The sequence below is a fragment of the Pelophylax lessonae genome (genome assembly GCF_965119305.1).
Source record: "Pelophylax lessonae genome assembly, chromosome: 8".
NCBI classification, from domain to species: Eukaryota; Metazoa; Chordata; class Amphibia; order Anura; family Ranidae; genus Pelophylax; species Pelophylax lessonae.
The window spans coordinates 90,247,816-90,275,276 of NC_138775.1; the positions used below are offsets into that span (position 1 = coordinate 90,247,816).

At 45.3% G+C, this 27,461-nt stretch overlaps 1 protein-coding gene across 1 annotated transcript in view; it reads right to left on the reverse strand.

Moving 5' to 3' along the window:
- Positions 1–27,461, reverse strand: part of CSF2RB (colony stimulating factor 2 receptor subunit beta) — a 101,903-nt gene that overhangs the window by 45,703 nt on the left and 28,739 nt on the right. Inside the window, exons 6-7 of the mRNA XM_082265495.1 lie at positions 23,230–23,392; positions 15,207–15,372 (exon numbers count right to left, since the gene is read on the reverse strand). Coding sequence (XP_082121621.1) covers positions 15,207–15,372; positions 23,230–23,392 — 329 coding nt within the window. The remainder of the gene's footprint in view (positions 1–15,206; positions 15,373–23,229; positions 23,393–27,461) is intronic.

Here is a 27,461-nt window from a genome sequence, read left to right on the forward strand (position 1 = left end):
GGATTCCTCCCCTGGCTGACAATTTGCGGTCGGCTCAGTTGCACTCCGCGGTGGTTTCGGAGAAACTCGCCAAGGAAGTGGCGTTGGGGCGTATGAGCGGCCCCTTTTCTGTCCCTCCTTTGCCTGATTTGGTGGTCTCCCCATTGGGGGTGGTCCCTAAGAAGGAGCCGAATAAGTTTCGGCTGATACACCGCCTTTCTTTTCCGAAGGGTGGGTCGATCAATGATGCCATTGCCCCAGAGTCATGCGCGGTTTCCTATACCTCTTTCGATGCTGCGGTCTTCTGGGTCCGGCACTACGGCAGGGGTTCTCTGATGGCGAAGACTGATATTGAGTCAGCTTTTCGGCTATTGCCGGTTCATCCGTGCAGTTTTCATCTTTTGGGTTGTAGATGGTCTGGGGGTTTCTATGTGGATCGCTGTCTGCCTATGGGGTGTTCCATTTTCTGCGCCTTGTTCGAGACCTTCAGTTCCTTTGTGGAATGGGTGGTCCGGGATGTGGCGGGGGTGAATTCGGTCATCCATTACTTGGACGACTTCCTGTGCGTTGGCCCACCTTCTTCTAAGCTCTGTGGTGTACTGCTGGCTACGGTTCAGCACATAGCGGAGCGGTTCGGTATTCCCCTGGCGGCGGATAAGATGGAGGGCCCTCTCGCCGTCATAAAATTCTTGGGGATCATTATAGATTCCCAGGCCATGGAATGTCGCCTACCGGAGGACAAGCTGTCAAGGATGAGGTGCGGGTGGTTGCCGGTAAGCGTAAGGTACGGCTTCGCGAATTGCAATCGCTCCTGGGCAAACTGAATTTCGCCTGCCGCATTATGCCGATGGGCCGGGTTTTTTGTCGCCGGCTCTCTTCTGCCACGGCTGGGATACGGTCCCCCGGGCACTTTATTCGTTTGACTGGGGAGCACGCAGCTGACCTGAGGGTGTGGCAGGTTTTCCTGGACATGTTCAATGGGCGGTCGTTGTGGATGGACGGGCCGGTCAGCAACAGTGATATTGATCTTTTCACCGACGCGGCCGGGTCGGCCGGGTATGGTGCATACTTCGGTGGGCGTTGGAGTGCGGAACGATGGCCGGAAGACTGGCGGGGGGCAGGTTTTTTGCGCAATCTGGTCCTCCTGGAATTGTTTCCGGTTCTAGTGGCGATTGAGTTGTGGGGGGGTTGTTTCGTGACAAGAAAGTCCATCTCCACTGCGATAATTTGGGGGTTGTCCAAGTCATCAATACTCTGTCTGGGTCTTCTCCGCCTGTGGTGCGGCTCCTGCGTCATCTGGTATTGCGTTGTCTGCAATTGAATGTCTTTCTGTATGCTGTGCATCTCCCGGGGGTGAAAAACACTGTGGCTGATGCATTGTCTCGTTTTCAGTTGGACAGGTTCCGGGAGTTGGCATCGGGAGCGGAGCGACACGGCACCCCTTGTCCACGACGGCTTTGGAAGATTGCATTGGCATCGCCTCCGGGTTGATTCGCAGCTCCTTGAGTGGGTCCACGTGGTCTGCTTACACCAAGGTTTGGCGGGAGTGGGGGGCCATGTTACTTGAGGCAGGGGTGGACATGCTCGGGACGAAGGTCAGGAATCTTTTGATCTATTTTATCTGCTTGAATTTCACGGCGGGGGTGTCGGTTTCTGCAGTCAATCGTAAACTGTCGGCTATTGCTTTTCTGTGTAAGTTGAGGGGTGTTGTGGACTTTACCAAAGATTTTATTTTTTTTTTTTGGTTCGGCAGGTGCTGAGGGGTTATCGGCGGGGTGCCCCAAAGCTTGACAGGCGCCGGCCGATCACGTTTGAGCTCCTGCAGACGTTGTTCGCCCAGGTGGGCGGGGTGTGTTTCTCCAGTTTTGAAGTCCTTTGCGCTGGCCTTTTACGGGGCTCTTAGGGTGAGCGAGCTCGTCAGCTCCTCTAGGGCGGCACAAGGGGGATTACAGATGGCGGATGTTCACAGCGATGGTTCTTCCGTGGTTTTGCTTATCCGCCGTTCAAAGACGGACCAAGTCGGCCGAGGCGCATCCGTGCGTCTTTGCCACATACGGGGCTCGCCCATTTGTCCAGTTTCAGCTTTTCTCGAATATCTTAGGGTTCGACCGGCTGGGTCCGGTTCTTTCCTGGTGCACGCGGACGGGTCGGCCCTGTCCACTTTTCAATTTGTTTTGGTGTTGCGCCGTTGTCTTACGGCCGCGGGCTTGCAGGCACTGCAATATTCTTCCCACTCATTCCGCATCGGGGCTGCTACAGAAGCTGCTCGGTGGGGTTTGGATGAGTCTGTTTTGCGGCGTATTGGTAGGTGGGAGTCAAACAGATTCAAGCTTTATGTCCGCCCCCATTTGGTGTAACCACAGTTCTTGCGGGATTTCTTTTTTGCTTGTTATTTGCTTATTATGCTTGTTTTGCCCCTTTTTTCCTTTCTCTGGCGCTGTTTCGTAGTGTTATCGTTGGTCTGTTTTCGTTTCAGGTGCGGTGGCCCTCGTGTGGATTTTGGGACACTCTTTTGTCTATTGGGGGGCCAGACGGGCGGATGTTCGGCCGCAAGGGCGACAGCTTGGTATCCCTCGGTCTGAGGCTACCGTCCGGTGGATCGGCGTTCCAGGCATGTTGTGGGGCAGGGTGCTTCCAAAGGTACACAGGGTATCCCGGTTGGACAGGGCCCCGGACGTTTTAGTCATCCCACCTGATTCGGGACGTCAAGTTTGACATTCTCCGGCTACGCATGGAGTTCCCGGACACAGTGGTGGTATGGTCGGACATTGTTGGCCGCGCGTCTTGGCGTCAGGCCCGGTCCGTGGAAAAGTTGGACAAAGCCCGGGTGAAGGTCAATAAAGAGGTTGCCAGGTTCCTCGTGCGTAACGGGGGGATTGTGGTCAGACACAGGGAGTTGGAGGTTGATACATGGCGGTATTTGCGAAGTGATGGGGTGCACCTCAATGCGGTGGGCATAGATCTTTGGGCCCTGGGTCTGCAGGAGGGGATACAGAGAGCGTTAGGTTTTTGGCGGGGCACAATGGTGTGAGGTTTCCCACCTTGTGCTGTGGCGGTTGGGGGTCTTTGGAGGTGTGTCTGGTAAAACCTGCTGTACTTAGCAGCTGAGGGACCCATCTAAGGTATGGAGTCACCTGTGGAATGCCATGTTAATAGATGGGTTAACTGGTATTTTAAATTGGGAGGTATCTGCTGTGTGTTGAGGTCGTCCCCGAGCCGGTGCTGCGGCTGGGGACAGTTAAGAGTTACACAGATACCCAAAATGGTACTTGGTATTTGGGGCCTCCAAAGATCGGCAACCTTAGTTGATCTTTTATTTGAATATTTTGGTTCCAGTTTTAAGAAACGTGTTATATATATTTTGTTATTGGTTAATAAATGGCCACGTTGGCCAATTTTACTCCAATAAAGGTGTCCGTGTATTTATTGCAGGAAGTTCATTGAAAGGGTTTGGGATTTGAGATAAGGGTTATGGTAAGTGTCCAAATTTCATCTGGGGTGCCTTAGTCAAGTACAGCCCGGAGCAAAAAGAACAAAGAAATAGGCGGAGGGAGAGCATGACTTGGCCATCAGTGGAATTGTCTCTGAAAGGGTTAACATGTTAGGCAGTCTGGGGTTTGTCCTTCTATTGGTCAGGGCAGCTAAGGGAGGGGCTGTAGAAGGGGGGAAGTGAGCTCACTGTTTTCTTTCCCGGGCTTCAGTTCCAGCGTGGGTGAAGAAGCATTCCCGCCCACCCGCCCCTACATTGGGATGTCTGTTTCATGTGTTTATGTGCTGATTTTCGGTTGGGGGTCTTTGGAGGTGTGTCTGGTAAAACCTGCTGTACTTAGCAGCTGAGGGACCCATCTAAGGTATGGAGTCACCTGTGGAATGCCATGTTAATAGATGGGTTAACTGGTATTTTAAATTGGGAGGTATCTGCTGTGTGTTGAGGTCGTCCCCGAGCCGGTGCTGCGGCTGGGGACAGTTAAAAGTTACACAGATACACAAAATGGTACTTGGTATTTGGGGCCTCCAAAGATCGGCAACCTTATGTGATCTTTTATTTGAATATTTTGGTTCCAGTTTTAACCACTTAACGACCGGCGCACGACGATCTACGTCGGCACTCAGCCCCGGCCAGGCAAACTGACGTAGGCCTACGTCAGCACTTTTTGCCGGCCCTGTGCGCGCTCCCGCGCCCCGCCGCCGCCGCCGATGACTCGATTGGGTTCAGAACCGATCAGTCATCAGGTCCAGGCCAATCATTTTTGGTCTGGACCTGTTGATCGGTCCTGCCCAATCAGATCATCCTCTAAGCCTGTGAAATGTAAACACAGGCTTAGAGGAGATGTGCCCTCCCCCCACAACGGTCTTTTTGGATCCAGCGTGAGAGGAGAGCACATCTTACTGTGAGTATTGCACCAAGCACACCCACACACAGTTAGATAGGCACATTTCACCCCCGATCGCCCCCCCAATTAACCCCTACAGCACCTGACACAACACACACTATATACAGCATATAGCATATACCTATATACCTGTATAAGTGTGATTTGTGAACAGGTGTAGCCCTTGCGACCCCCCCTTTTCCACTCAAATTACCCCCCACCCCCCCCTAATAAAGATTTAACCCACTGATCCCCCCTGAACCCCCCCTGATCACCGCCGTTAACCCCTACACCCTCTGTCACATCAGCACTAATACAAACGCAATATACGGTGTTATTGTATTTTTGTATTAGTGTCATTGTGATCAGAATTAGCGCAGGCGACTAAGTTTCTGTCCCAAGAAGGTTTAGGGTCCCCGCCACCCGACCAATAAAGATTTAAGCCCCTGACCCCCCCCTGATCACCCCTACACCCCCTGCCATAACACACACCGTATACAGTATATAGCATTTTGCTATATACCCGTATAAGTGTGATTTGTGGTCAGGTCTAGCTCTTGCGACCCCCCCTTTTCCACTTGAATTACCCGCCACCCCCCCCTAATAAAGATTTGAGCCCCTGATCCCCCCTGATCCCCTCCTGATCACCGCTAGTTAACCCCTACACCCTCTGTCACATCAGCACTAATACAAACGTAATATACTGTGTTTTTGTATTTTTGTATTAGTGTGATTGTGATCAGAATTAGCGCAGGCGACTAAGTTTGTGTCCCAAGCAGGTTTAGGGTCCCCCCCACCCGCCCAATAAAGATTTAATCCCCTGATCCCCCCCTGATCACCCCTACACCCCCTGCCACAACGCACACTGTATACAGTATATAGCATTTTCTATATACCCGTATAAGTGTGACTTGTGACCAGGTTTAGCGCTTGCCACCGTTCCTTTTATCCTTAGGATACCCGCCAGCCCCTTCCAATAAAGATTTAAACCCCTGATCCCCCCCTGATCACATCCCGTTAACCCCTACACCCTCTGTCACATTAGCACTAATACACACATAATATACTGTTTTTACTGTATTTTGTATTGGTGTCATTGTGACTTGAGGTTGTGCTAGCTAGCTAGTTTCTTTCCCAAAGGAGGTTTAGGGTCCCCGCCACCCCCCCCAGATCCCCAGCGCATAGTTTAGAAATAACCCCTTGATTGCCACACACACACGCACGCACGCACATACACTTCCATTTCTAGTATAGTGTTTGAACAGATCCATATCTGATCTGATCAGAACTATACTAGCGCCCCCATAGTTTAGGGTTCCCAAAACGCAGTGTTTGCACGATCAGCACTGATTCCTGCCAGCACCTGCGTTTAACCCTTTCACCCAGGTAAGTGTAGTAATCAACAGATTACTGTCACTTACAAAAAAACACAAGACACAAAACCGCTGTGTTAGCAGAGTCAGGCCTGATCCCTGCTAGCATTAGCAGTTTTTTTGGTAGCGCTTGAAATAATCTTCGACAACCAGGTGCTTTTATTACCTGTGAGTCGCATCACTGTACGGGTAAATTTAGTTACCAAAATGTCTAAACGTTCGTACAGTGATGAAGCTATTTACAGTATAATGACCATGTCAGGTGAGAGCGATGGGGAAGCCTCACCGGCAGAATCAGGGTCAGTATACGAACCAAATGACAGCAGCGGCTCCCTGACAGATAGCTCCGACGACAGATGGGTCCCTGTTAGACCCAGGCGTACCCGACCCCATTCTGGTGTTGTTGAGATGCAGGAATCGCAGGGTGCTCGTATGGAGCAGAGTGTGGGTACTAGTGCCGCTCATCCTTCTGGCGACCTGGCAAGCGCCAGCGGCCTAGTACACCCTGGACCTAGTACAACCAGCACTGCAGTAAGACCTGGTGACGTGGCGAGTCCCCTAAGTGCAGTTGAAGCTGGTGCGGTGGTTAGCACAAGTAGTGGCCCGCAGCCACCGCGTATTCGAAGACAGGCCCGTAGAGCCCATAGTGCCCTCCCTGATGCGCTGGCATTTCCTAATTGGCAACCCACTGATACTACAGCGCCAGTACTTCCCCCATTCACCGCCCAACCTGGAATCCACGTGGAGACAGCTGGTTTTACGCCCCTGAACTTTTTTGAGCTGTTCTTCACGGAAGATCTTTTCAGATCTATTGTGGATCAATCAAATTTATATGCTCAACAATTTATCGCCGCCAACCCAAATTCGCCCCTTGCCAGACAATTCGGCTGGAAACCTTTAACGGTTTCCGAATTTAAGATCTTTCTGGGCCTTTCCCTCCACATGGGCATAACTAAACAGAGTGAATTGCGGCTATATTGGTCCACTAGCCCACTTCACCATATGCGCATGTACTCTGCCTCCATGTCCAGGGCGAGATATGAGCAAATTCTGCGATTTATGCATTTCAGCGACAATGAAATCTGTCGTCCTCGGGGAGACCCTGCATACGATCGGCTCCACAAAATTCGGCCCCTCATAGACCACTTCAATCAGCGGTTTGCAGCCTTGTTTACCCCCAAACAAGTTGTCTGCGTTGACGAGTCCCTGATTAAATTTACTGGCCGCCTTGCTATGAAACAGTACCTCCCCAGCAAGCGTGCCAGATACGGGGTCAAACTGTATAAATTGTGTGACAGGGCCACAGGCTATACAGTTAGTTTCCGGGTCTATGAGGGAAAAGATAGCTGTGTGGAGCCCCCCAACTGCCCAGACTACATAGGGAGCAGCGGTAAGATCGTTTGGGACTTGGTGTCACCCTTATCCGGAAAGGGGTACCATTTGTACGTGGACAACTTTTATACAAGCGTGCCACTATTTAGTCACCTGCTCGAATTACAAATTGGCGCATGTGGCACCGTGCGACCTAATCGCCGGGGCTTCCCCCAACGGCTTGTAGATTCCCGTCTTAGTCGGGGGGCGAGAGCCTGCTTGAAAACGGACAAATTGCTTGCGGTGAAGTGGAAGGATACACGGGATGTTTATGTTCTGTCCTCCCTTCACGCAGACACGACAATCCAAATCACTACGGCAACTGGCGTTGTGGAGAAACCCCTCTGTGTCCACGAATATAACCTTAACATGGGAGGGGTGGACCTTAACGACCAGATTTTGGCGCCGTATTTAGTTGCCCGTAAAGCCAGACGCTGGTACAAAAAAGTGTCTGTTTATTTATTCCAATTGGCGATGCTGAACGCCTTTGTCCTATACAAGGCGTCAGGACGAACTGGATCTTTCCGGGAATTCCAGGAAGAGATCATCCTTGCCTACCTGTACCCAGGAGGCATGCCTGCCCAACTTCCCCTTCCAGATGCAGTGAGCCGGCTGCATGAGAGGCATTTTCCTTATGCCCTCCCGAGTACCCCTACCCAAAGATGGCCCCAAAGAAGATGTCGTGTCTGTCGCAGGCGCGGATTTAGGCGTGACACCCGTTATTATTGTCCCAAATGTCCTGACCAACCTGGTCTCTGCATCGGGGAATGTTTTGAGCGCTACCATACACTAGTGGAGTATTAGTGTAGGGTACAGCACGACACAGTGTAGGGCACACAAACACAGGGTCCCGAAGGATGTTGGATGTCCATCGACATTTTGAGAGACCCAAGCTGGAAGAGAAGATCGCAGAAGATCGCAGTCCCAAATCAAGACATGAAGAAACAGTTAGAAAGAAAAATAAAAGGATCCAAAAACTGTTGTTGTGTCAGTCATTTTATATGTCCTTCTACTCTTCTTACTGTACATTTAAATGTCCTTTGTTTGTTTTTTCATTCTTTTGTGACCTGTTTCTCCTGCAGGTACTCGTCGGCTACCACGCATTGATTTTATATATTCTGACACAAACAGTGTTTGCGCTCAGCATATATGGATACCTTTGCTGATAGCAGCTGTGGTGATTTTCTGATTTCAGCACTGCAGTTAAAATCCTATTTTGGTATACGTGGATAGCGCCGTGTATACCCATCATTAAATTCAGTGGGTGGTTGTTTGGGCGGTTAATGATGAGAATCCAAAAACTTTTGTTGTTGTCAGTCATTTTATATGTCCTACTCTTCCTAATGTACTTTTTTTTTAATGTACTTTGTTTTTTCATTCTTTTGTGACCTGTTTCTCTTGCAGGTACTTGTCGGCTACCACGCATTGATTTTATATATTCTGACACAAACAGTGTTTGCGCTCAGCATATATGGATACCTTTGCTGATAGCAGCTGTGGTGATTTTCTGATTTCAGCACTGCAGTTAAAATCCTATTTTGGTATACGTGGATAGCGCCGTGTATACCCATCATTAAATTCAGTGGGTGGTTGTTTGGGCGGTTAATGATGAGAATCCAAAAACTTTTGTTGTTGTCAGTCATTTTATATGTCCTACTCTTCCTAATGTACTTTTTTTTAATGTACTTTGTTTTTTCATTCTTTTGTGACCTGTTTCTCTTGCAGGTACTTGTCGGCTACCACGCATTGATTTTATATATTCTGACACAAACAGTGTTTGCGCTCAGCATATATGGATACCTTTGCTGATAGCAGCTGTGGTGATTTTCTGATTTCAGCACTGCAGTTAAAATCCTATTTTGGTATACGTGGATAGTGCCGTGTATACCCATCATTAAATTCAGTGGGTGGTTGTTTGGGCGGTTAATGATGAGTAATACTACGCATTATTCCTGTGCTGATTTCTGATAGGTTCTCTTTTTTTCCGTTCAGCCCACAGGCTGCATGAAAAAAAAAAAAACCAATATGCCAAACAAGGACTAGCAATGTATTGGTAAGTTGCTGGACTTTGAGTGGTTATACCAGGATGATGCCTGCAGATTTAGGCATCATCTTGGTATCGTTTTTTACAGCCAGCGGTCGGCTTACATGTAAAAGCAATCCTAGCAGGTAATTGGCCGCTAGACTGCTTTTACATGCAGTGGGAGGGGCCTCCCCCCCCCCCCCACCGCCGCCTTCCGCAGCCTTCCGTGGTTTTTCTCGGGCTCTCCTGTCCCACCGGTTAACCCGAGAGTGCAGCCGGTGGTTCAGTTATCTAACCATAGAGCTAATTGAAGATTAGAATGGCTCCAATCATCTCTATGGCCTAAGATGCCGGAGGCTACGAGCATTTCATGACTTCTTTTTCGCCAGAAATAAACAGGGCCATTGGGAAATTGGGAAAGTATTTTATCACACCAATTTTGGCGTGGTCAGAAGCATTAAGGTCAGAGGAGAGATCTAGAGTATAAAAGACCCCAATTTTTAAAAAAAAGAGTACCTGTCACTACCGATTGCTATCATAGGGGATATCTAAATTCACTGTGATAGCAATAAAAATGATTTAAAAAAAAAAAAATTAAAGGAAAGGTGTCAAAATAACATAAAAGAGCAAAAAAAAAAAAAATCGAGCTCCGCCCCCTTTCCCCCGTGCTTGCGCGCAATGGCACACGCAAGCGTTGGTCTAGTGTCATATGTAAACCGCAATTTCAGCATGCATGTGAGGTATCGCCGCGATCGCCAGATCGAGTGCAGTAATTCTTGCAGTAGACCTCCTCTGTAAGTCTAAAGTGGTAACCTGTAGAGACTTTTAAAGGTTTTTAAAAATGTACGTACGTTTTTGCCGCTGCGCAGGTGTGCGCAATTTTTAAAGCATGTCATGTTAGGTGTCTATGAACTCGGCATAAGATCATCTTTTAAATTTTACCAAACAAATTGGAATTATATAGTGTATTTGTGCAATAAATTTAAAAAAAATGTATTTTTTTCGCAAAAATTGCGTTTGGAAAATCTGTGCGCAAATACCGTGTGACAAAAAAAATTGCAACATCCACCATTTTATTCTATAGGGCCTCTGCTTTAAAGAAATATATAATGTTTGGGGGTTCAAAGTAATTTTCTAGTAAAAAAAAAATATTTTTTCATGTAAACAAAAAGGCACAGAAAAGGCTTGGTTTTCAAGTGGTTAGAAGAGTGGGTGATGTGTGGCTAAGATTGAGCGTAAAATGCCGGGACTGTTCAAACACCCCCCAAATGACCCCTTTTTGAAAAGTAGACACCCAAAGCTATTTGCTGAGAGGCATGGTGAGTCCATGGAATATTTTATATTTTGCTACAAGTGTCGGGAAAATTATTATTTCTTTTTTTTTTGTTGTTTTTTTACAGAAAGTTGTCACTAAATGATATATTGCTCACACATGCCATGTGTATATGTGAAATGACACCCCAAAATACATTCTGCTGCTTATCCTGAGTACAGGGATACCCCATGTGTGAAACTTTTTTGCAGTCTAGCCGAGTACAGGTCCCCGAAAACCAGTCCCCACTTTCAGGCTTTCCAAAGGCGTAAATTGTTGATTTCACTCCTGACTACCTATCACAGTTTCGGAGGCCCTAAAATTCCAAGATAGCACAAAACCCCCCCAAATGACCCAATTTTGGAAAGTAGACACCCCAAGCTGTTTGCTGAGAGGCATGGTGAGTCCATGGAATATTTTATATTTTGCCACAAGTTCCGGGAAATATATATATATATATATATTTTTTTTTTTTTTACACAAAGCTGTCAGTAAATGATATATTGCTCACACATGCCATGGGTATATGTGAAATGACACCCCAAAATACATTCTGCTGCTTCTCCTGAGTACAGGGATACCCCATGTGTGAGACTTTTTTGCAGTCTAGCCGAGTACAGGACCCCGAAATCCAACCTCCACTTTCAGGCTTTCCAAGGGCGTAAATTGTTGATTTCACTCCTGACTACCTATCACAGTTTCGGAGGCCCTAAAATTCTAAGATAGCACAAAACCCCCCCAAATGACCCCATTTTGGAAAGTAGACACCCCAAGCTGTTTGCTGAGAGGCATGGTGAGTCCATGGAATATTTTATATTTTACCACAAGTTCCGGGAAATATATATATATATATATATATATATATTTTTTTTTTTTTTACACAAAGCTGTCAGTAAATGATATATTGCTCACACATGCCACGGGTATATGTGAAATGACACCCAAAAATACATTCTGCTGCTTCTCCTGAGTACAGGGATACCCCATGTGTGAGACTTTTTTGCAGTCTAGCCGAGTACAGGACCCCGAAAACCAACCTCCACTTTCAGGCTTTCCAAGGGCGTAAATTGTTGATTTCACTCCTGACTACCTATCACAGTTTCGGAGGCCCTAAAATTCCAAGATAGCACAAAACCCCCCCAAATGACCCCATTTTGGAAAGTAGACACCCTGAGCTATTTGCAGAGAGGCATGTTGAGTGTTTTGCAGATCTCACTTTTTGTCACAAAGTTTTGGAAATTGAAAAAAGAGGAAAAAAAATGCATTTTCCTGTTTTTTCTTCATTTTCCAAAAAAAATGAGAGCTGCAAAATACTCACCATGCCTCTCAGCAAATAGATTGGAGTGTCTACTTTGCAAAATGGGGTCATTTGGGGGGGGTTTGTGCCATCTTGGCCTTTTATGGACTTCAAAAGTGTGATAGGTAGTAAGGAGTGAGATCAACAATTTACGCCCTTAGAAAGCCAGAAGGTGCAGATTGGTTTTCCGGGTCCTGTACGCGGCTAGACTGCAAAAAAGTCTCACACATGGGGTATCCTTGTACTCAGGAGAAGCAGCAGAATGTATTTTGGGGTGTCATTTCACATATACCCATGGCATGTGTGAGCAATATATCATTTACTGACAACTTTGTGTAAAAAAAAAAAAAAAATATATATATATATATATATTTCCCGGAACTTGTGGCAAAATATAAAATATTCCATGGACTCACCATGCCTCTCAGCAAATAGCTTGGGGTGTCTACTTTGCAAAATGGGGTCATTTGAGGGGTTTTGTGCTATTTTGGAATTTTAGGGCCTCCGAAACTGCGACAGGTAGTGCAGAGGTGACATGAACAATTTACGCCATTTGAAAACCTGAGAGTGTTGATTGGTTTTCGCGGTCCTGTACACAGCTAGGCTCCCAAAAAGTCTCACACATGGGGCATCCCCATACTCAGGAGAAGTGGCAGAATGTATTTTGGGGTGTCATTCCACATATACCCATGTCATGTGTGAGAAATTTATCTTTTAGTGACAACATTGTGTAAAAAAAAAAAATTAAAAAAAAAAATTGTAATTTTCCCAAAACTTGTGGCAAAATATAAAATATTCCATGGACTCACCATGCCTCTCAGCAAACAGCTTGGGGTGTCTACTTTCCAAAATGGGGTCATTTGGGGGGGTTTTGTGGTATCTTGACATTTCAGGGCCTCCAAAACCGTTATAGGTAGTGAGAAAATGCAATGAAAAATGTACGCCCTTTGAAATTCTGATGGTGGTGATTTGTTTTCCGGCTCCCGTACACAGCTACGCTCCCAAAAAGTCTCACATATGTGGTATCCCTGTACTCAGGAGAAGCAGAAGAATATATTTTGGGGTGTAATTACACATATACCCATGGCATGTGTGAGCAATATATCATTTCAATGACAACTTTGTGTAAAAAAAAAAAAAAAAATTATTTTTGTCATTTTTCAAACACCTGTGACAAAAAAATAAAATATTCAATGAGCTCAACATGCCCCTCAGAACATTCCTTAGGATGTCTACTTTCCAAAAAGTGGTAGTTTGGGGGGGTTTTGTACTGCCCCGCCATTTTAGCACTTCATGAAATGAGATAGGCAGTCAGAAATTAAAGCTTCGTAAATTTCAGTATTTACACCATAGTTTGTAGACGCTATAACTTTTGCGCGAACCAATAAAAATACGCTCATTGATTTTTTTTTTGTCAAAGACATGTAGCTAAATATATTTTGGCCAAAAAAAATGACATAAATTGAGTATATTGGATATTTTTTAAAAGACAAAGTTGAAAATGTCATTTTTTTGCAAAATTTTCGCTCTTTTTTTATTAATATCGCAAAAAATAAAAAGCGCAGAGGTGATCAAATACCACCAAAAGAAAGCTCTGTTTGTGGGAAAAAAAGGACGTAAATTTCGTTTAGGTACTGCATTGCATGACCGCGCAATTATCAGTTAAAGTCACGAAGTGCCAAGTTGAAAAAAGGGGTCTGGACCTTTAGCAGCCAAATCCTCCGGGGCTTAAGTGGTTAAGGAACGTGTTATATATATTTTGTTATTGGTTAATAAATGGCCACGTTGGCCAATTTTACTCCAATAAAGGTGTCCGTGTATTTATTGCAGGAAGTTCATTGAAAGGGTTTGGGATTTGAGATAAGGGTTATGGTAAGTGTCCAAATTTCATCTGGGGTGCCTTAGTCAAGTATACTTAACAAATACACATTTATTTCAGGGAATTTTTCCAGTCCTTCTCAACCAGGGTCCCATGTCCCACTGACGAGCAGTGTTCCTCCAACTGACCAACTATGTAATTGGACCTTTCTCCACCAACCATCAACCTTACCTTGGTGGTCCTTCTCCAGTGACCAAGTTAAGGGTCAGTACACTGACCACTAGTGTAAATGGGGACATCACTGACCACTAGCATAAAGGGGCATTTTTTCACAGCCACCAATGTGTGTTTCATTTCATTCTTCCAAAAAAATAAAAAAAATGTTGTTGTATAGAGAGCAACCATGGGTGTAATTTATACCACATTCCTAATTATTTTTACATCCAGTTATATCTTAACTTGCTGTTCACACTAATCATGTCTTGTGTCTTGTAGATATATTAAGGCGTTTTCTGGGACCTTTAATCTAATTTAAGGGTTCCCCCATGTTAAAAAGGTTGAGAAAGGTTGGTTTATTAAATTTGTTTGTTACGTATACATACATATGACACTGTGTTTAAAATGCCGGATGTGCTTTCTATCAGAAAGTCCAGCACTTTCTGTACTCTTTCTGGCAGCTTGTTACAAGTAGATGGGGGGGGGGGGATTTTGTCCCCCATTTGCTGGGTACAGCTGCTTGAAAGTAGAACATTTTACCTATGACAAAACTATAGAACACTGTAAGTGGTAACTGCATCTGACTGATGCATCTAACTGTGTGAGAATTGTTTTACTGTTTACTGCATATAAACTAGGGATCGACCAATTATCGGCAAAGCCTATATATCGAGGGCCGGAATGCACTTTCCCCGATATATCGGAATCGACCACCAAGGTGGCCGATATTACCGATATTTCGGAAAGTGCTTGTACCGCAGTGATGCCTGCAGCTAGAGGCATCACCCCGGTACCGGCGTCCATAGCTGATGGTCGGCTGTCTTGTAATGGCAACCGATGCGGCTGAGAAGCCGCTCGGCTGTCATTACAAGGAGTGGGAGGGGACGTTCCCCCCTCCCGCCACCTTCCACGGCTCGCCGGGTCCCCCATCCCACTGGGAGACCCGGGCAACCAGCCTGCACGGCCGCCGAAGACCAGATCAAAGCTGTATTCGGCTCTGATCGGGTCTCCATGCAAAAACCCGGAAGTGATATCATGACATCACTTCCGGGTACTGGCGCCAGATTTAAAAAATTACAGCATTCAAAACAGCCAAACTTGGCATTTTGAATGCTTTTAAGTGCAGAGGAGGGGTTTGGGGTCTTTTAGGCCCCCAGATCCCTCCACAATAGTACCTGTCAAGTAAAAAAAAATAAAAACATTTTTTTTTTTTAAATGTACGAAAATATCGGCCCATATCGGCCGATACCGATATGCAATGGTCAAAATATCGGTATCCGCGACAACAAAAAACGATATTGGTCGATCACTAATAGAAACAAAGAAAATATATTAAGAATATATACTTCCTTTAACAGTCATGGCTGTAATATAGCCTTTGGTTAAAAAATGTAAAAATGCATGGAAATTTTGAATATAAACCCAAAAATAGAGAAAGCTTACCCCTCAGGAAATGCACTTGAAGAGACATTATTGCAATCTGTAGCGGCTTCTTTGTAGTACAAATTAAATGGCACAGTGCTTATCAGTTCTCTCCTCACCTCCCAACTGCACCTAATCTCAGATCCATAATATTCACAATTTAAATTTTGAATAATGGCTCTATCATCTGTTGAAAAACAAGCAATGTTTAATTAGGAGTTATATGTCATTAGAAACCTTCTGTACAATGTTATTAGTATGTTTTGTCTGTTTTGTATTTTGTGGAACAGTCCATTTTTCTGAGCAGGCCAGCTTTTTCCTGCCAGACGCAAATAAAAACCACACAGGATGTCTGGATGTGTTCTGGACAGTCACAGTTACAATGCAGGTAAGCTCTAAAAACTAACCTACAATGCTCCAACAGAAATAGGTATACGAGTGCATAATAATGAAAAATATAGCTAGATTCAACCAGAAATGGATGGCCATGCTGGTAATGTGTGCAATATGTCGTAGTAAAAACTTTTGCTGTTACCTCCAAATATTTTTGCTGCCCAACCCAGGAACATACAGTGGGTACGGAAAGTATTCAGACCCCCTTAAATTTTTCACTCTTTGTTATATTGCAGCCATTTGCTAAAATAATTTAGGTTCATTCTTCTTCCTTATCAATGTACACATAGCAAAAAGAACAAAAAGAGGGCGCACCGACCTAGTGCATTATCCTCAATAACAGGCTTTATTGTGTAACATTAAAAATGGCTACTCACAGACGTAGATGATAGTAAAGCATGTCGAGCTTAACTGCTCAAATGTCCGAGTCAGTCCATGTAAATGTCCATGACCGATGAGATGATGGTTGACGCGTTTCGAGGCTCAGCCTCTTCCTCAGCGTCAGCCATCATCTCATCGGTCATGGACATTTACATGGACTGACTCGGACATTTGAGCAGTTAAGCTCGACATGCTTTACTATCATCTACGTCTGTGAGTAGCCATTTTTAATGTTACACAATAAAGCCTGTTATTGAGGATAATGCGCTAGGTCGGTGCGCCCTCTTTTTGTTCTTTTTGTTTTCAGTATCGGTGGACTACCCCAGTCCGTTTTGGGCAGCAAGACCATAGCCATTTGAGAAGCCAGGATTGAGTCCCGTGAGGAGTGTGGTAGAGGGGCTGGGATACCAAGCGCAGGAGAAAGGTGGTCGCACTATATGGTCTTTTGGAGTATGTACACATAGCACCCCATACTGACAGAAAAACACAGAATTGTTGACATTGTTGCAGATTTATTAAAAAAGAAAAACTGAAATATCACATGGTCCTAAGTATTCAGACCCTTTGCTCAGTATTTAGTAGAAGCCCCCTTTTGATCTAATACAGCCAGGAGTCTTTTTGGGAAAGATACAACAAGTCTTTCACACCTGGATTTGGGGATCCTCTGCCATTCCTCCTTGCAGATCCTCTCCAGTTCTGTCAGGTTGGATGGTAAACGTTGGTGGACAGCCATTTTTAGGTCTCTCCAGAGATGCTCAATTGGGTTTAAGTCAGGGCTCTGGCTGGGCCATTCAAGAACAGTCACGGAGTTGTTGTGAAGCCACTCCTTTGTTATTTTAGCTGTGTGCTTAGGGTCATTGTCTTGTTGGAAGGTAAACCTTCGGCCCAGTCTGAGGTCCAGAGCACTCTGGAGAAGGTTTTTGTCCAGGATATCCCTGTACTTGGCCACATTCATCTTTCCCTCTATTGCAACCAGTCGTCCTGTCCCTGCAGCTGAAAAACACCCCCACAGCATGATGCTGTCACCACCATGCTTCACTGTTGGGACTGTATTGGACAGGTGATGAGCAGTGCCTGGTTTTCTCCACACATACCGCTTAGAATTAAGGCCAAAAAGTTCTATTTTGGTCTCATCAGACCAGAGAATCTTATTTCTCACCATCTTGGAGTCCTTCAGGTGTTTTTTAGCAAACTCCATGCGGGCTTTCATGTGTCTTACACTGAGGAGAGGCTTCCGTCGGGCCACTCTGCCATAAAGCCCCGACTGGTGGAGGGCTGCAGTGATGGTTGACTTTCTACAAATTTCTCCCATCTCCTGACTGCATCTCTGGAGCTCAGCCACAGTGATCTTTGGGTTCTTCTTTACCTCTCTCACCAAGGCTCTTCTCCCCCGATAGCTCAGTTTGGCCGGACGGCCAGCTCTAGGAAGGGTTCTGGTCGTCCCAAACGTCTTCCATTTGAGGATTATGGAGGCCACTGTGCTCTTAGGAACCTTAAGTGCAGCAGAAATCTTTTTGTAACCTTGGCCAGATCTGTGCCTTGCCACAATTCTGTCTCTGAGCTCTTCAGGCAGTTCCTTTGACCTCATGATTCTCATTTGCTCTGACATGCATTGTAATCTGGAAGGTCTTATATAGACAGGTGTGTGGCTTTCCTAATCAAGTCCAATCAGTATAATCAAACACAGCTGGACTCAAATGAAGGTGTAGAACCATCTCAAGGATGATCAGAAGAAATGGAAAGCACCTGAGTTAAATATATGAGTGTCACAGCAAAGGGTCTGAATACTTAGGACCATGTGATATTTCAGTTTTTCTTTTTTAATAAATCTGCAACAATGTCAACAATTCTGTGTTTTTCTGTCAGCATGGGGTGCTATGTGTACATTCATGATGAAGAAGAATGAACTTAAATGATTTTAGCAAATGGCTGCAATATAACAAAGAGTGAAAAATTTAAGGAGGTCTGAATACTTTCAGTACACACTGTATTTAGTTGTTTTTCATATTATTACGGCATATTATACATTTTCTAAATGTACAGAACCATTTGGCAATAAAGGAAAGAACTTTCATCTCTGCAGGGAACCGATGGATTCCAGGGGGAAGCAAAAAACAGGAACTGTCTTAACCACACAATGAGGGGGGTTTTTTTTAACCAAAGATTGCAGTGTTTTTTTTTTTTTTTGCATAGGTTACTTAAAAAACTGCTCAATGGAGTGCTTTAATTTTTTTAAAGCCTCAGTTTAGTAAGAACATTGTTTTAGATAAATCAGCACAAGCGAGTACTTAGTGTGTACGAAGTGTCCCTTGTGCTGCAAGCTGTGGTTATCAGAGAAGGCTTGCCCATAGTAATGCTGGTTATCCAGTGCGCATACAGAGGCATAGGCCAGCAGGAAGCTGTTCAGGTGTGCCCAGGTGTGTGCAACCTGTCATCTGCCAGTCAAGCATCCGCCAGTCCGCTGTCTTCCAGTCCAGGTCTGCCAGCATCAACCTGCTAGCTGTTACATAGTTACATAGTTTGTGAGGTTGAAAAAAGACATCAGTCCATCCAGTTCAACCTATGATGTGTGTGTGTGTGTGTGTTTGCTGTTAACCGTACATTGTATACCCCTGTATGTTGTGGTCTTTAAGGTGCCCATCTAATAGTTTTTTGAAACTATCAATGCTCCCTGCTGATACCACTGCTTGTGGAAGAGAATTCCACATCCTTACTGCTCTGACAGTAAAGAACCCCTTACGTATTTTAAGGTTAAACCGTTTTTCCTCTAGTTTTAGTGAGTGGCCACATGTCTTATTGTATTCCCTTTCTCTGAAAAGTTTGTTCCTTATGCTAGGGTCATCACCAGTACAGTATTTGTACATTGATATCATATCCCCCCTCAATCGTCTCTTCTCCACAGAGAATAAGTTCAGTGCTTGTAGTCTTTCCTCATAGCTGATATCCTCCATTCCCCTAATTATTTTTGTTGCCCTTCTCTGGACTTTCTCCAGTTCCAGCACATCCTTCCTGAAGACCGGTGCCCAGAACTGGACAGCATACTCCAGATGTGGCCGGACCAGAGTCTTGTAGAGCGGGAGAATAATCTCTTTATTTCTGGAGTGAATACCCTTTTTTATACATGCCAGTATTTTGTTGGCTTTGCTTGCAGCGGCTTGGCATTGCATGCCACTGCCAAGCTTGTTGTCCACTGGTACCCCCAGGCCCTTTTCCATCTCAGATTCACCCAGAGGCCCCCCCCCCCTATTGAGTAGCTTACTTTTGTGTTTCTGACGCCCAAGTGCATTACTTTACATTTTTCAACATTAAACCTCATCTGCCATGCAGTTGCCCACCCCATTATTTTGTTCAGCTCTGCTTGTAAGGTTTCCACATCCTGCATAGAAGATATTGGCATGCTTATTTTAGTATCATCCGCAAATACCGAGATTGTGCTGGATATCCCCTCCTCTAGATCATTTATGAATAAATTGTTGTCTTCGCTACCTGGCTCATTCCTAAAGGAAGTATTAGCTACCTACCTATGCAGATCTCGGGGCAATCTTCAGGCACTCCTACTCTTGTGTCCACTCCTTGCTCTTGCAGCCAATACCAGGACCCACTGGGCTGGAGCTGTAAGAGAGGCCTACCTTTTCACGTTAGGTTCTATCACCAGGTAAGTGACAGCGGTTTTAGTTGAAATAATCTGTTCTCTGTTCCCCCCATCCCTGCAGCCATAATCTTCCAGTACCACTGGGGTTAATACAAACTGAGGGACTTGTCATTTGCAGGCAACAAGACTGTTGACCATGACAGCCTTTTCTGTCCTCCTCCTCCATTCATGGAAGCTCTGCTAAAGCTTCCATCTATGAAAAATTAATCTATGAATGGAGCAGATGGACCTCTCATGCATTTGCCCATGATTGTTTTTTATTTGTTGAAGCTATAGTAAAGCTAACATGGATGTAGGAGGGGTGCAGAAAGGGAAGGCATACTTAACAAATAACAAGTGCATATGACAGGTCCCTATTAACTCCAGGGACTCCAGAAGATTATGGCTAAAGGGGTAGAATGGGGATAAGAGGACTTCTTATTTCAAATAAAACCACAGCCAGCAGCACAGGGGGCACTTCTCATTGATGATAACTACTGTCCGTTGTGCTGATCTTTTTCTTGAAAATTGACCAAACCCAATAGATATCTGCCCAAGCACACCCATATATTTAAACTACAGCTGTTTTTTTCTTAAACCATTCCTGGTAATTGGGACTATTAGGAGAAACGTCTTAAAGAGCTTCAACAAACATGACACATGAGTCAATTGTGAAGATATGATCAACAATAAATATATTTTAGTTTTGGAACTTTTTGAAACTATTGTTAGCCCATCCCCTCCAGCCAGGTATGCTCAATGATCTATGCTCCCTTTCTGCCTTCCTGTGTGATAGTACTCAGTCTTGAGTGGCCAATCACATAAATGAACACTGTGTTATGGGGTGAAAGCAGTAACATTATCCATTCAAGTAAGCTCTAACACCATCTGACACCAAGGTCTTACCCATGATGGACTCCTGCAGCGTATACTTTTGGATATGGCCTTTCAGTAAAAACTGTCACTTTGTCCTGTATGGGCAAATTGACAGGGTCTCTTTAAAGCCGAACTGCAAGAAAATGAAAAAATCCATCCTAGTAGTACTCCCCACCACATACAGTGGGTACGGAAAGTATTCAGACCCCCTTAAATTTTTCACTCTTTGTTATTTTGCAGCCATTTGCTAAAATCATTTAAGTTCTTCCTCATGAATGTAGACATAGCACCCCATACTGACAGAAAAACACAGAATTGTTGACATTGTTGCAGATTTATTAAAAATGAAAAACTGAAATATCACATGGTCCTAAGTATTCAGACCCTTTTCTCAGTATTTAGTAGAAGCCCCCTTTTGATCTAATACAGCCAGGAGTCTTTTTGGGAAAGATGCAACAAGTCTTTCACACCTGGATTTGGGGATCCTCTGCCATTCCTCCTTGCAGATCCTCTCCAGTTCTGTCAGGTTGGATGGTAAACGTTGGTGGACAGCCATTTTTAGGTCTCTCCAGAGATGCTCAATTGGGTTTAAGTCAGGGCTCTGGCTGGGCCATTCAAGAACAGTCACGGAGTTGTTGTGAAGCCACTCCTTCGTTATTTTAGCTGTGTGCTTAGGGTCATTGTCTTGTTGGAAGGTAAACCTTCGGCCCAGTCTGAGGTCCAGAGCACTCTGGAGAAGGTTTTTGTCCAGGATATCCCTGTACTTGGCCGCATTCATCTTTCCCTCGATTGCAACCAGTCGTCCTGTCCCTGCAGCTGAAAAACACCCCCACAGCATGATGCTGCCACCACCATGCTTCACTGTTGGGACTGTATTGGACAGGTGATGAGCAGTGCCTGGTTTTCTCCACACATACCGCTTAGAATTAAGGCCAAAAAGTTCTATTTTGGTCTCATCAGACCAGAGGATCTTATTTCTCACCATCTTGGAGTCCATCAGGTGTTTTTTAGCAAACTCCATGCGGGCTTTCATGTGTCTTACACTGAGGAGAGGCTTCCGTCGGGCCACTCTGCCATAAAGCCCCGACTGGTGGAGGGCTGCAGTGATGGTTGACTTTCTACAAATTTCTCCCATCTCCTGACTGCATCTCTGGAGCTCAGCCACAGTGATCTTTGGGTTCTTCTTTACCTCTCTCACCAAGGCTCTTCTCCCCCGATAGCTCAGTTTGGCCGGACGGCCAGCTCTAGGAAGGGTTCTGGTCGTCCCAAACGTCTTCCATTTGAGGATTATGGAGGCCACTGTGCTCTTAGGAACCTTAAGTGCAGCAGAAATCTTTTTGTAACCTTGGCCAGATCTGTGCCTTGCCACAATTCTGTCTCTGAGCTCTTCAGGCAGTTCCTTTGACCTCATGATTCTCATTTGCTCTGACATGCATTGTAATCTGGAAGGTCTTATATAGACAGGTGTGTGGCTTTCCTAATCAAGTCCAATCAGTATAATCAAACACAGCTGGACTCAAATGAAGGTGTAGAACCATCTCAAGGATGATCAGAAGAAATGGAAAGCACCTGAGTTAAATATATGAGTGTCACAGCAAAGGGTCTGAATACTTAGGACCATGTGATATTTCAGTTTTTCTTTTTTAATAAATCTGCAACAATGTCAGCAATTCTGTGTTTTTCCGTCAATATGGGGAGCTGTGTGTACATTCATGAGGAAGAAGAATTAACTTAAATGATTTTAGCAAATGGCTGCAATATAACAAAGAGTAAAACATTTAAGGGGGTCTGAATACTTTCCGTACCCACTGTACACTGCAAGGGAGAGGCTGTTGAAGCAAGGAGTAAGTTAGGTATTTTCTCTTTTGTCCTCTATTCCTAGACTAAGCGAGCAATAAACCCTTATGTAGGGGGAGAGGTGGGGTGTAGGGGGCACTTCAAAGGTGAATTTTTTTTTAATTTATTGAGTTGGCTTTAATGGTTTAATGTTTTTTTAGAGAACTCCCTACTTGCAATTATGGCCTGTATGAGCCCTTTGTGTACTAACACTAAGGCAGTTCTTTTTTCACGCTATTAGTTACCTGAGTCAACCAAACTCATATACAAGTAAAATGTCAACCCACCTTCAGTGGCACTGATTGGAGAAAATTGTACTATTGCAATTCTTATTAACTAAAGCTAGCCATACACGTAACAAAATTCTGCCAGTTCAGTAGGAACTGGCCAAATTTTGATCCATGTATGGCCATTCCCATTCATGAGAAGTCAATCTATTGACTGACTTTTAATGAACTGGCTTGTTGGTATATTTTCTCTCAGTCAGTGCATGCAGCCCATTGGCTGCAGAGCTGATCAGTGCATTATGATGGCAAAGGAGTTCCACTGTCAGAATACAATGACAGGAGGGAGGAATTGCCTGTTCACTCCAAATGTGTGGATGGGAAAATTGGTTCAGTTTTTTTCACTCAGCCCACTTGCTGAATGAAAAAAAATGGAGCCATGTTTGGCCAGCTTAGGGTATTATGGGAGGCAATGAATCCTTTGTCTTTCTACACACAGCAAAAAGGGACTTGTAGAGTCCTGGGAGCTTAATATGCCTATTATGTATGTTGGTTATTTCCTATGAATGTTCAAACATGCATTGCAGATGTTTTTGCCCCTGCCTGGTCATACCTGCTGTTAACGCCACTCAAATGAAAATTAATAAAAACAATTGAATTGTTCTTCAAAATCTGCATATGTTTCAGTTCAGGTTCAACATACCTGCAGGCATAGCCCAGGTCAGTTCTTTACTCCATGCACTTCGGTATGCTGGATCTTTATGTGCCACAGATCGCACTTTAAAAAGGTAGGTGCTCCCAGGGACAAATGACTGAGGGTTGAAACTGACTTCCATCTTTCCCAAGACATTTAATGAAACAGCATCCTGTAGAGAGAAACATTTCTTTATTTTAATGCTGAACTCTAGGCCATAGCTCCCAACTGTCCCTGATTTTGAACAAAGTCTTGATGTCCCTCTTTCTTCCTCATTTGTCCCTTATTTTGGTCTGAATTATATAGGTGTATATAAAATCAGGCCCGGACTGGGACAAAAAATAGGCCCGGGCATTTTAGATTTAGCAGCCCGTTTTTTTGGTGCCCCAAGGAGAGCAGCAATGCGGTGCGCACAGCGAAGAGTGGGTTTGCCCAAATTGTGTTAACAGTGGGTGGGGCTTAAAGGGACAAAAATAAATAAAACAAAAAGCATCTGCCACTTGGCTCCAAAAACTTGCCTATTGTCCACAAGGGGTGATTGTGCTGCATCTAGGTGGATGGAGGAGAAGAGGGGGAAGGAGCCAGGTGGACAGAGGAGAGAGGGGATGCAGCCAGGTAGCTGGGAGGACAGAGCTAGCTGGAAAGAGCAGAGGAGGGAATGCAGCCAGGTAGATGGGAGGACAGAGCCAGGTGGTCAGAAGAGAGGGGGAATGCAGCCAGGTAGCCAGAAAAAAAGACCCAGGTGGACAAAGGAGAGGAGGGGATGCAGCCAGGTGAATGGGAGGATGGAGCCAGGTGGACAGAGGAGAGGGGGAATGCAGCCAGGTAACCAAAATACTGAGCCAGGTGGACAGAGGAGAGGAGGGGATACAGCCAGGTGGATGGGAGGATGGAGCCGGTTTGCCCTATGGCCAGTCCGGGCCTGTATAAAATGCACTTTATTTTGACATTGTGCCGGACAGATCGGACCTCTAACTGACATTTTTGACACTTTGGGGGGGACCAGTGACATTACTACAGTAATCAGTGCTAAAAATATGCACTGTTACTGTAATAATGACACTGGCAGGAAAGGGGTTAACACTGTGGGTGATCAAGGGATTAAATGTGAGCCTAGGGGAGTGATTCTAACTGTATGGGGGCGGAGCTTGTGAAATGATCATAGAGACCTGTGATCCTATATAGAACGATCACAGGCACTCTGTGATCATTCCAGAGAGAAGAACAGTCAGCTGTGTTTGCAACAGCTGACCATTCTTCTCTCTCAGCAGGGAGCAATCGCGGGTGGCAGGCGGAAATCGGAGCCGCCTGCCCTGTGCATCAGAGTCTGCACTGCCGAGTGGGCGCGGAAGTGCGCTGCCGGTGGCGCACGCTTGCCCCCTAGCTGCAGGCGCTTGACCGACGTATACCTGCGGCGGTTTGTGCAGGAGGGCCAGCCTGCTGCAGCCTGCCCATGTCTCATTTTGTTCCCCTCTCTGGATTACCTACAGCGGAAGCTCTATCTACCCTCTTCCTTTCCCATATTGTGAAATATCATGGTATACCTACCAATATCGTCTCAGACCGCGGATCTCAGTTCTTTTCCTGATTCTAGAGAGCGTTTTGTAAGAAACTGGGAGTAACGCTTTCACTCTCGACCTCACATCACTCGCAGACAGATGGTCAAACCAAACACATGAACCAGACCCTTGAAACCTATCTTCGGCATTACATCAACTCGTTACACTCTGAATGGTCTAAGTATTTGCTTTTCATACCACGCCATTCTATGCAGCCCTAGGCTATCACCCACTTCTGCCTTCTTCTGGTGTACCAGCAGCTGATCAATGAAAAATATTTTGCTACACTGGAAAAAGATTTGCCTATTGCTATGGAAGTCAGCAGGCAGATATGAACTTTTCTCCAACAGATGAAGATGCCATATTCCTCTATATGCAATGGGGGACAGAGTTTGGCTGTCTACCAAATAGGTGAGACTGAAGCAACCCTCTACCAAATTGGGCCCTCAATTTATTGGTCCTTATAGAATAATTGCTCGAGTCGGACCAGTCTTCTATCGATTGAAATTGCCCTCACTGGATACACCCCGTATTCCATTTTTCTCTCCTTAAAAGGGCAATCTTCAATCGTTACTCCAGAACTCAACAACTACCTCCTCTTGTTCTTGTTGATGGACAACATGAGTTTGAAGTCTGTAAGATTCTGGATTCTAGAAGGTGGGGTCGAGGCCTACAATATCTGGTTCATTGGAAAGGCTATCCCATCACAGACCGTTCCTGGGTTCAAGCTAAAGATTTGCATGCCCCTGCTTTCATTCGAGACTTTCATGCCGCCTTTCCTGTTAAGCCTTGCTAGGCCCCCAGAGGCATCCATTGGAGAGGCGGCCCTATTATGTACCTGGGTACCCAGTTGCACAGCTGCAGCCTTACCTGTTGTGCCACGGGGAAAGCTCTGGAGTCTTTGCAGTGATTTTCCAGCCTGATGCATTGCTTTGGACTCACTAGCCCCAGCTACTGCCAGCTGCGAACAATGTACAATTTAACCAGCCCATAAATAGCAGCACTTCCTGTTACTCAGTGCCCGTTTGTGTGGACTATCTCCCTGGGTGTGCTGTATACTCTGTGACTCTGATTATCAAGTATGAACTTTTGCCTGAATTCTTGACCCCTCTCCAGCCTGCCGATTCCGTACTTCACCGCCAGCTTGTGTATGACCTCTGCCTGCCTGACCACTCTCTGAATTTTGTTTGTATACTGCTTTACCCGATCTGTTGCTGGCCCGACCTCCCTGACATGTCTTCACCTGAATCCTCAGCACTCAAGCTCCACTTCGGATTCTACCTCACAGGTACCTGATTTGTACTGGCATGAGTTTGTAATTTGTGGCCTGTGCATTACACTCTCCTGACCTATGAACTCTGTGTTACACACTCCTGAGTCCTGCATTCTCTGTGATAAACACTCCTGACCCCTGCACTCTGTGCCTTATGCATTTCTTAGCCCTGTGCTCTTAACATACACACCCCTGAGCACTGCACTCTTTGCATTGCACACTCATGTTGTACATTTCATACTCTTGGCTACCGTATCCTGTACCCTGGGCCCAATATAATATACTCCTGATCACTGCACTCTAAGTACATTATATACCCCGGATGTTCTTCTTTATAGTAGTCTATCTGTAAAAAAACATATGTATATGGGAGGAGTTTAATTTTTAAAAAAAATGCGTGCTGAGGTTTAGACTGTTAGGCTGTTACTCTTGCTTGTGGAACAGTAATTAGGATATTGTGAGGGTGCAAGGACTGTGGCATATGTGTGCTGTGTATACAGTGAGTAAGCTCAGGTTTTTTTTTTTTTTCAACCTTGCCCCTTTAAGCTGCTCCCACTGTTAGCACAATTTGGCCACACCCACAATCCTGCATTTTATTGATCAGCCCTAGGTGCGAGATATGCTAGGTATGCCATTTCCAGCCATTTGCATAGATTCACTGACAATGTAAACGCCACTTTCTATAGTACCTCCTAAAATCCTCTATGGAGGCTGCAACTCCCTAAGGCAACATGTTTTTACTCCCAATTCTTCCCCATTATCCTTCCTTCTTTTCTCAGTACCTCTCCTCCCTACCTCGCCTCCCTTTATTTTCACCCTTTTTTTTTCTCTTCCCCTTTCTCTCCCTTCCTTTTACCCTTTGGCAAATACCTGGATCTTATATTCCAGACTGCCGGACTCCTCCACCTACAGTATTTTTCCCTATCCCATGAATTCCACATTAAGAATAGGGTTGCACCGATACCAATACTAGTATCAGTATTGGTGCCGATACTGAGCATTTGCACGAGTACTTGTACTCGTGCAAATTCTCCAATGCTTGATCCGATACCTCCAGCAGCGCCACAGGAAGAAACGTCGCACAAGGGAGTTGGAGGTGTGTTGGAGGCATCATGCACTCGTTCCAGGAAGACAGTGGGCGGAGAAGACAGAGGGAGTCAGTGGCCTGTTGGAGGCGTCAGAACACCGCGACTGCCATCTTGGTACACCCCGTACACCCAGCACTCGCCTGCAGTAAGGCTTGTTAGCTGTTACACACAGCCAACTTATGTTACACACAGCCAAATCAGTGTTGCCATTCCTTTCCCATCAGTGCCTGCCCATCAGTGCCACCTATCATTGCCCATCAGTGCCATCTATCAGTGCCAATCAGTGTTGCATATTAGTGCCTCCTCATCAGTGCCACCCCA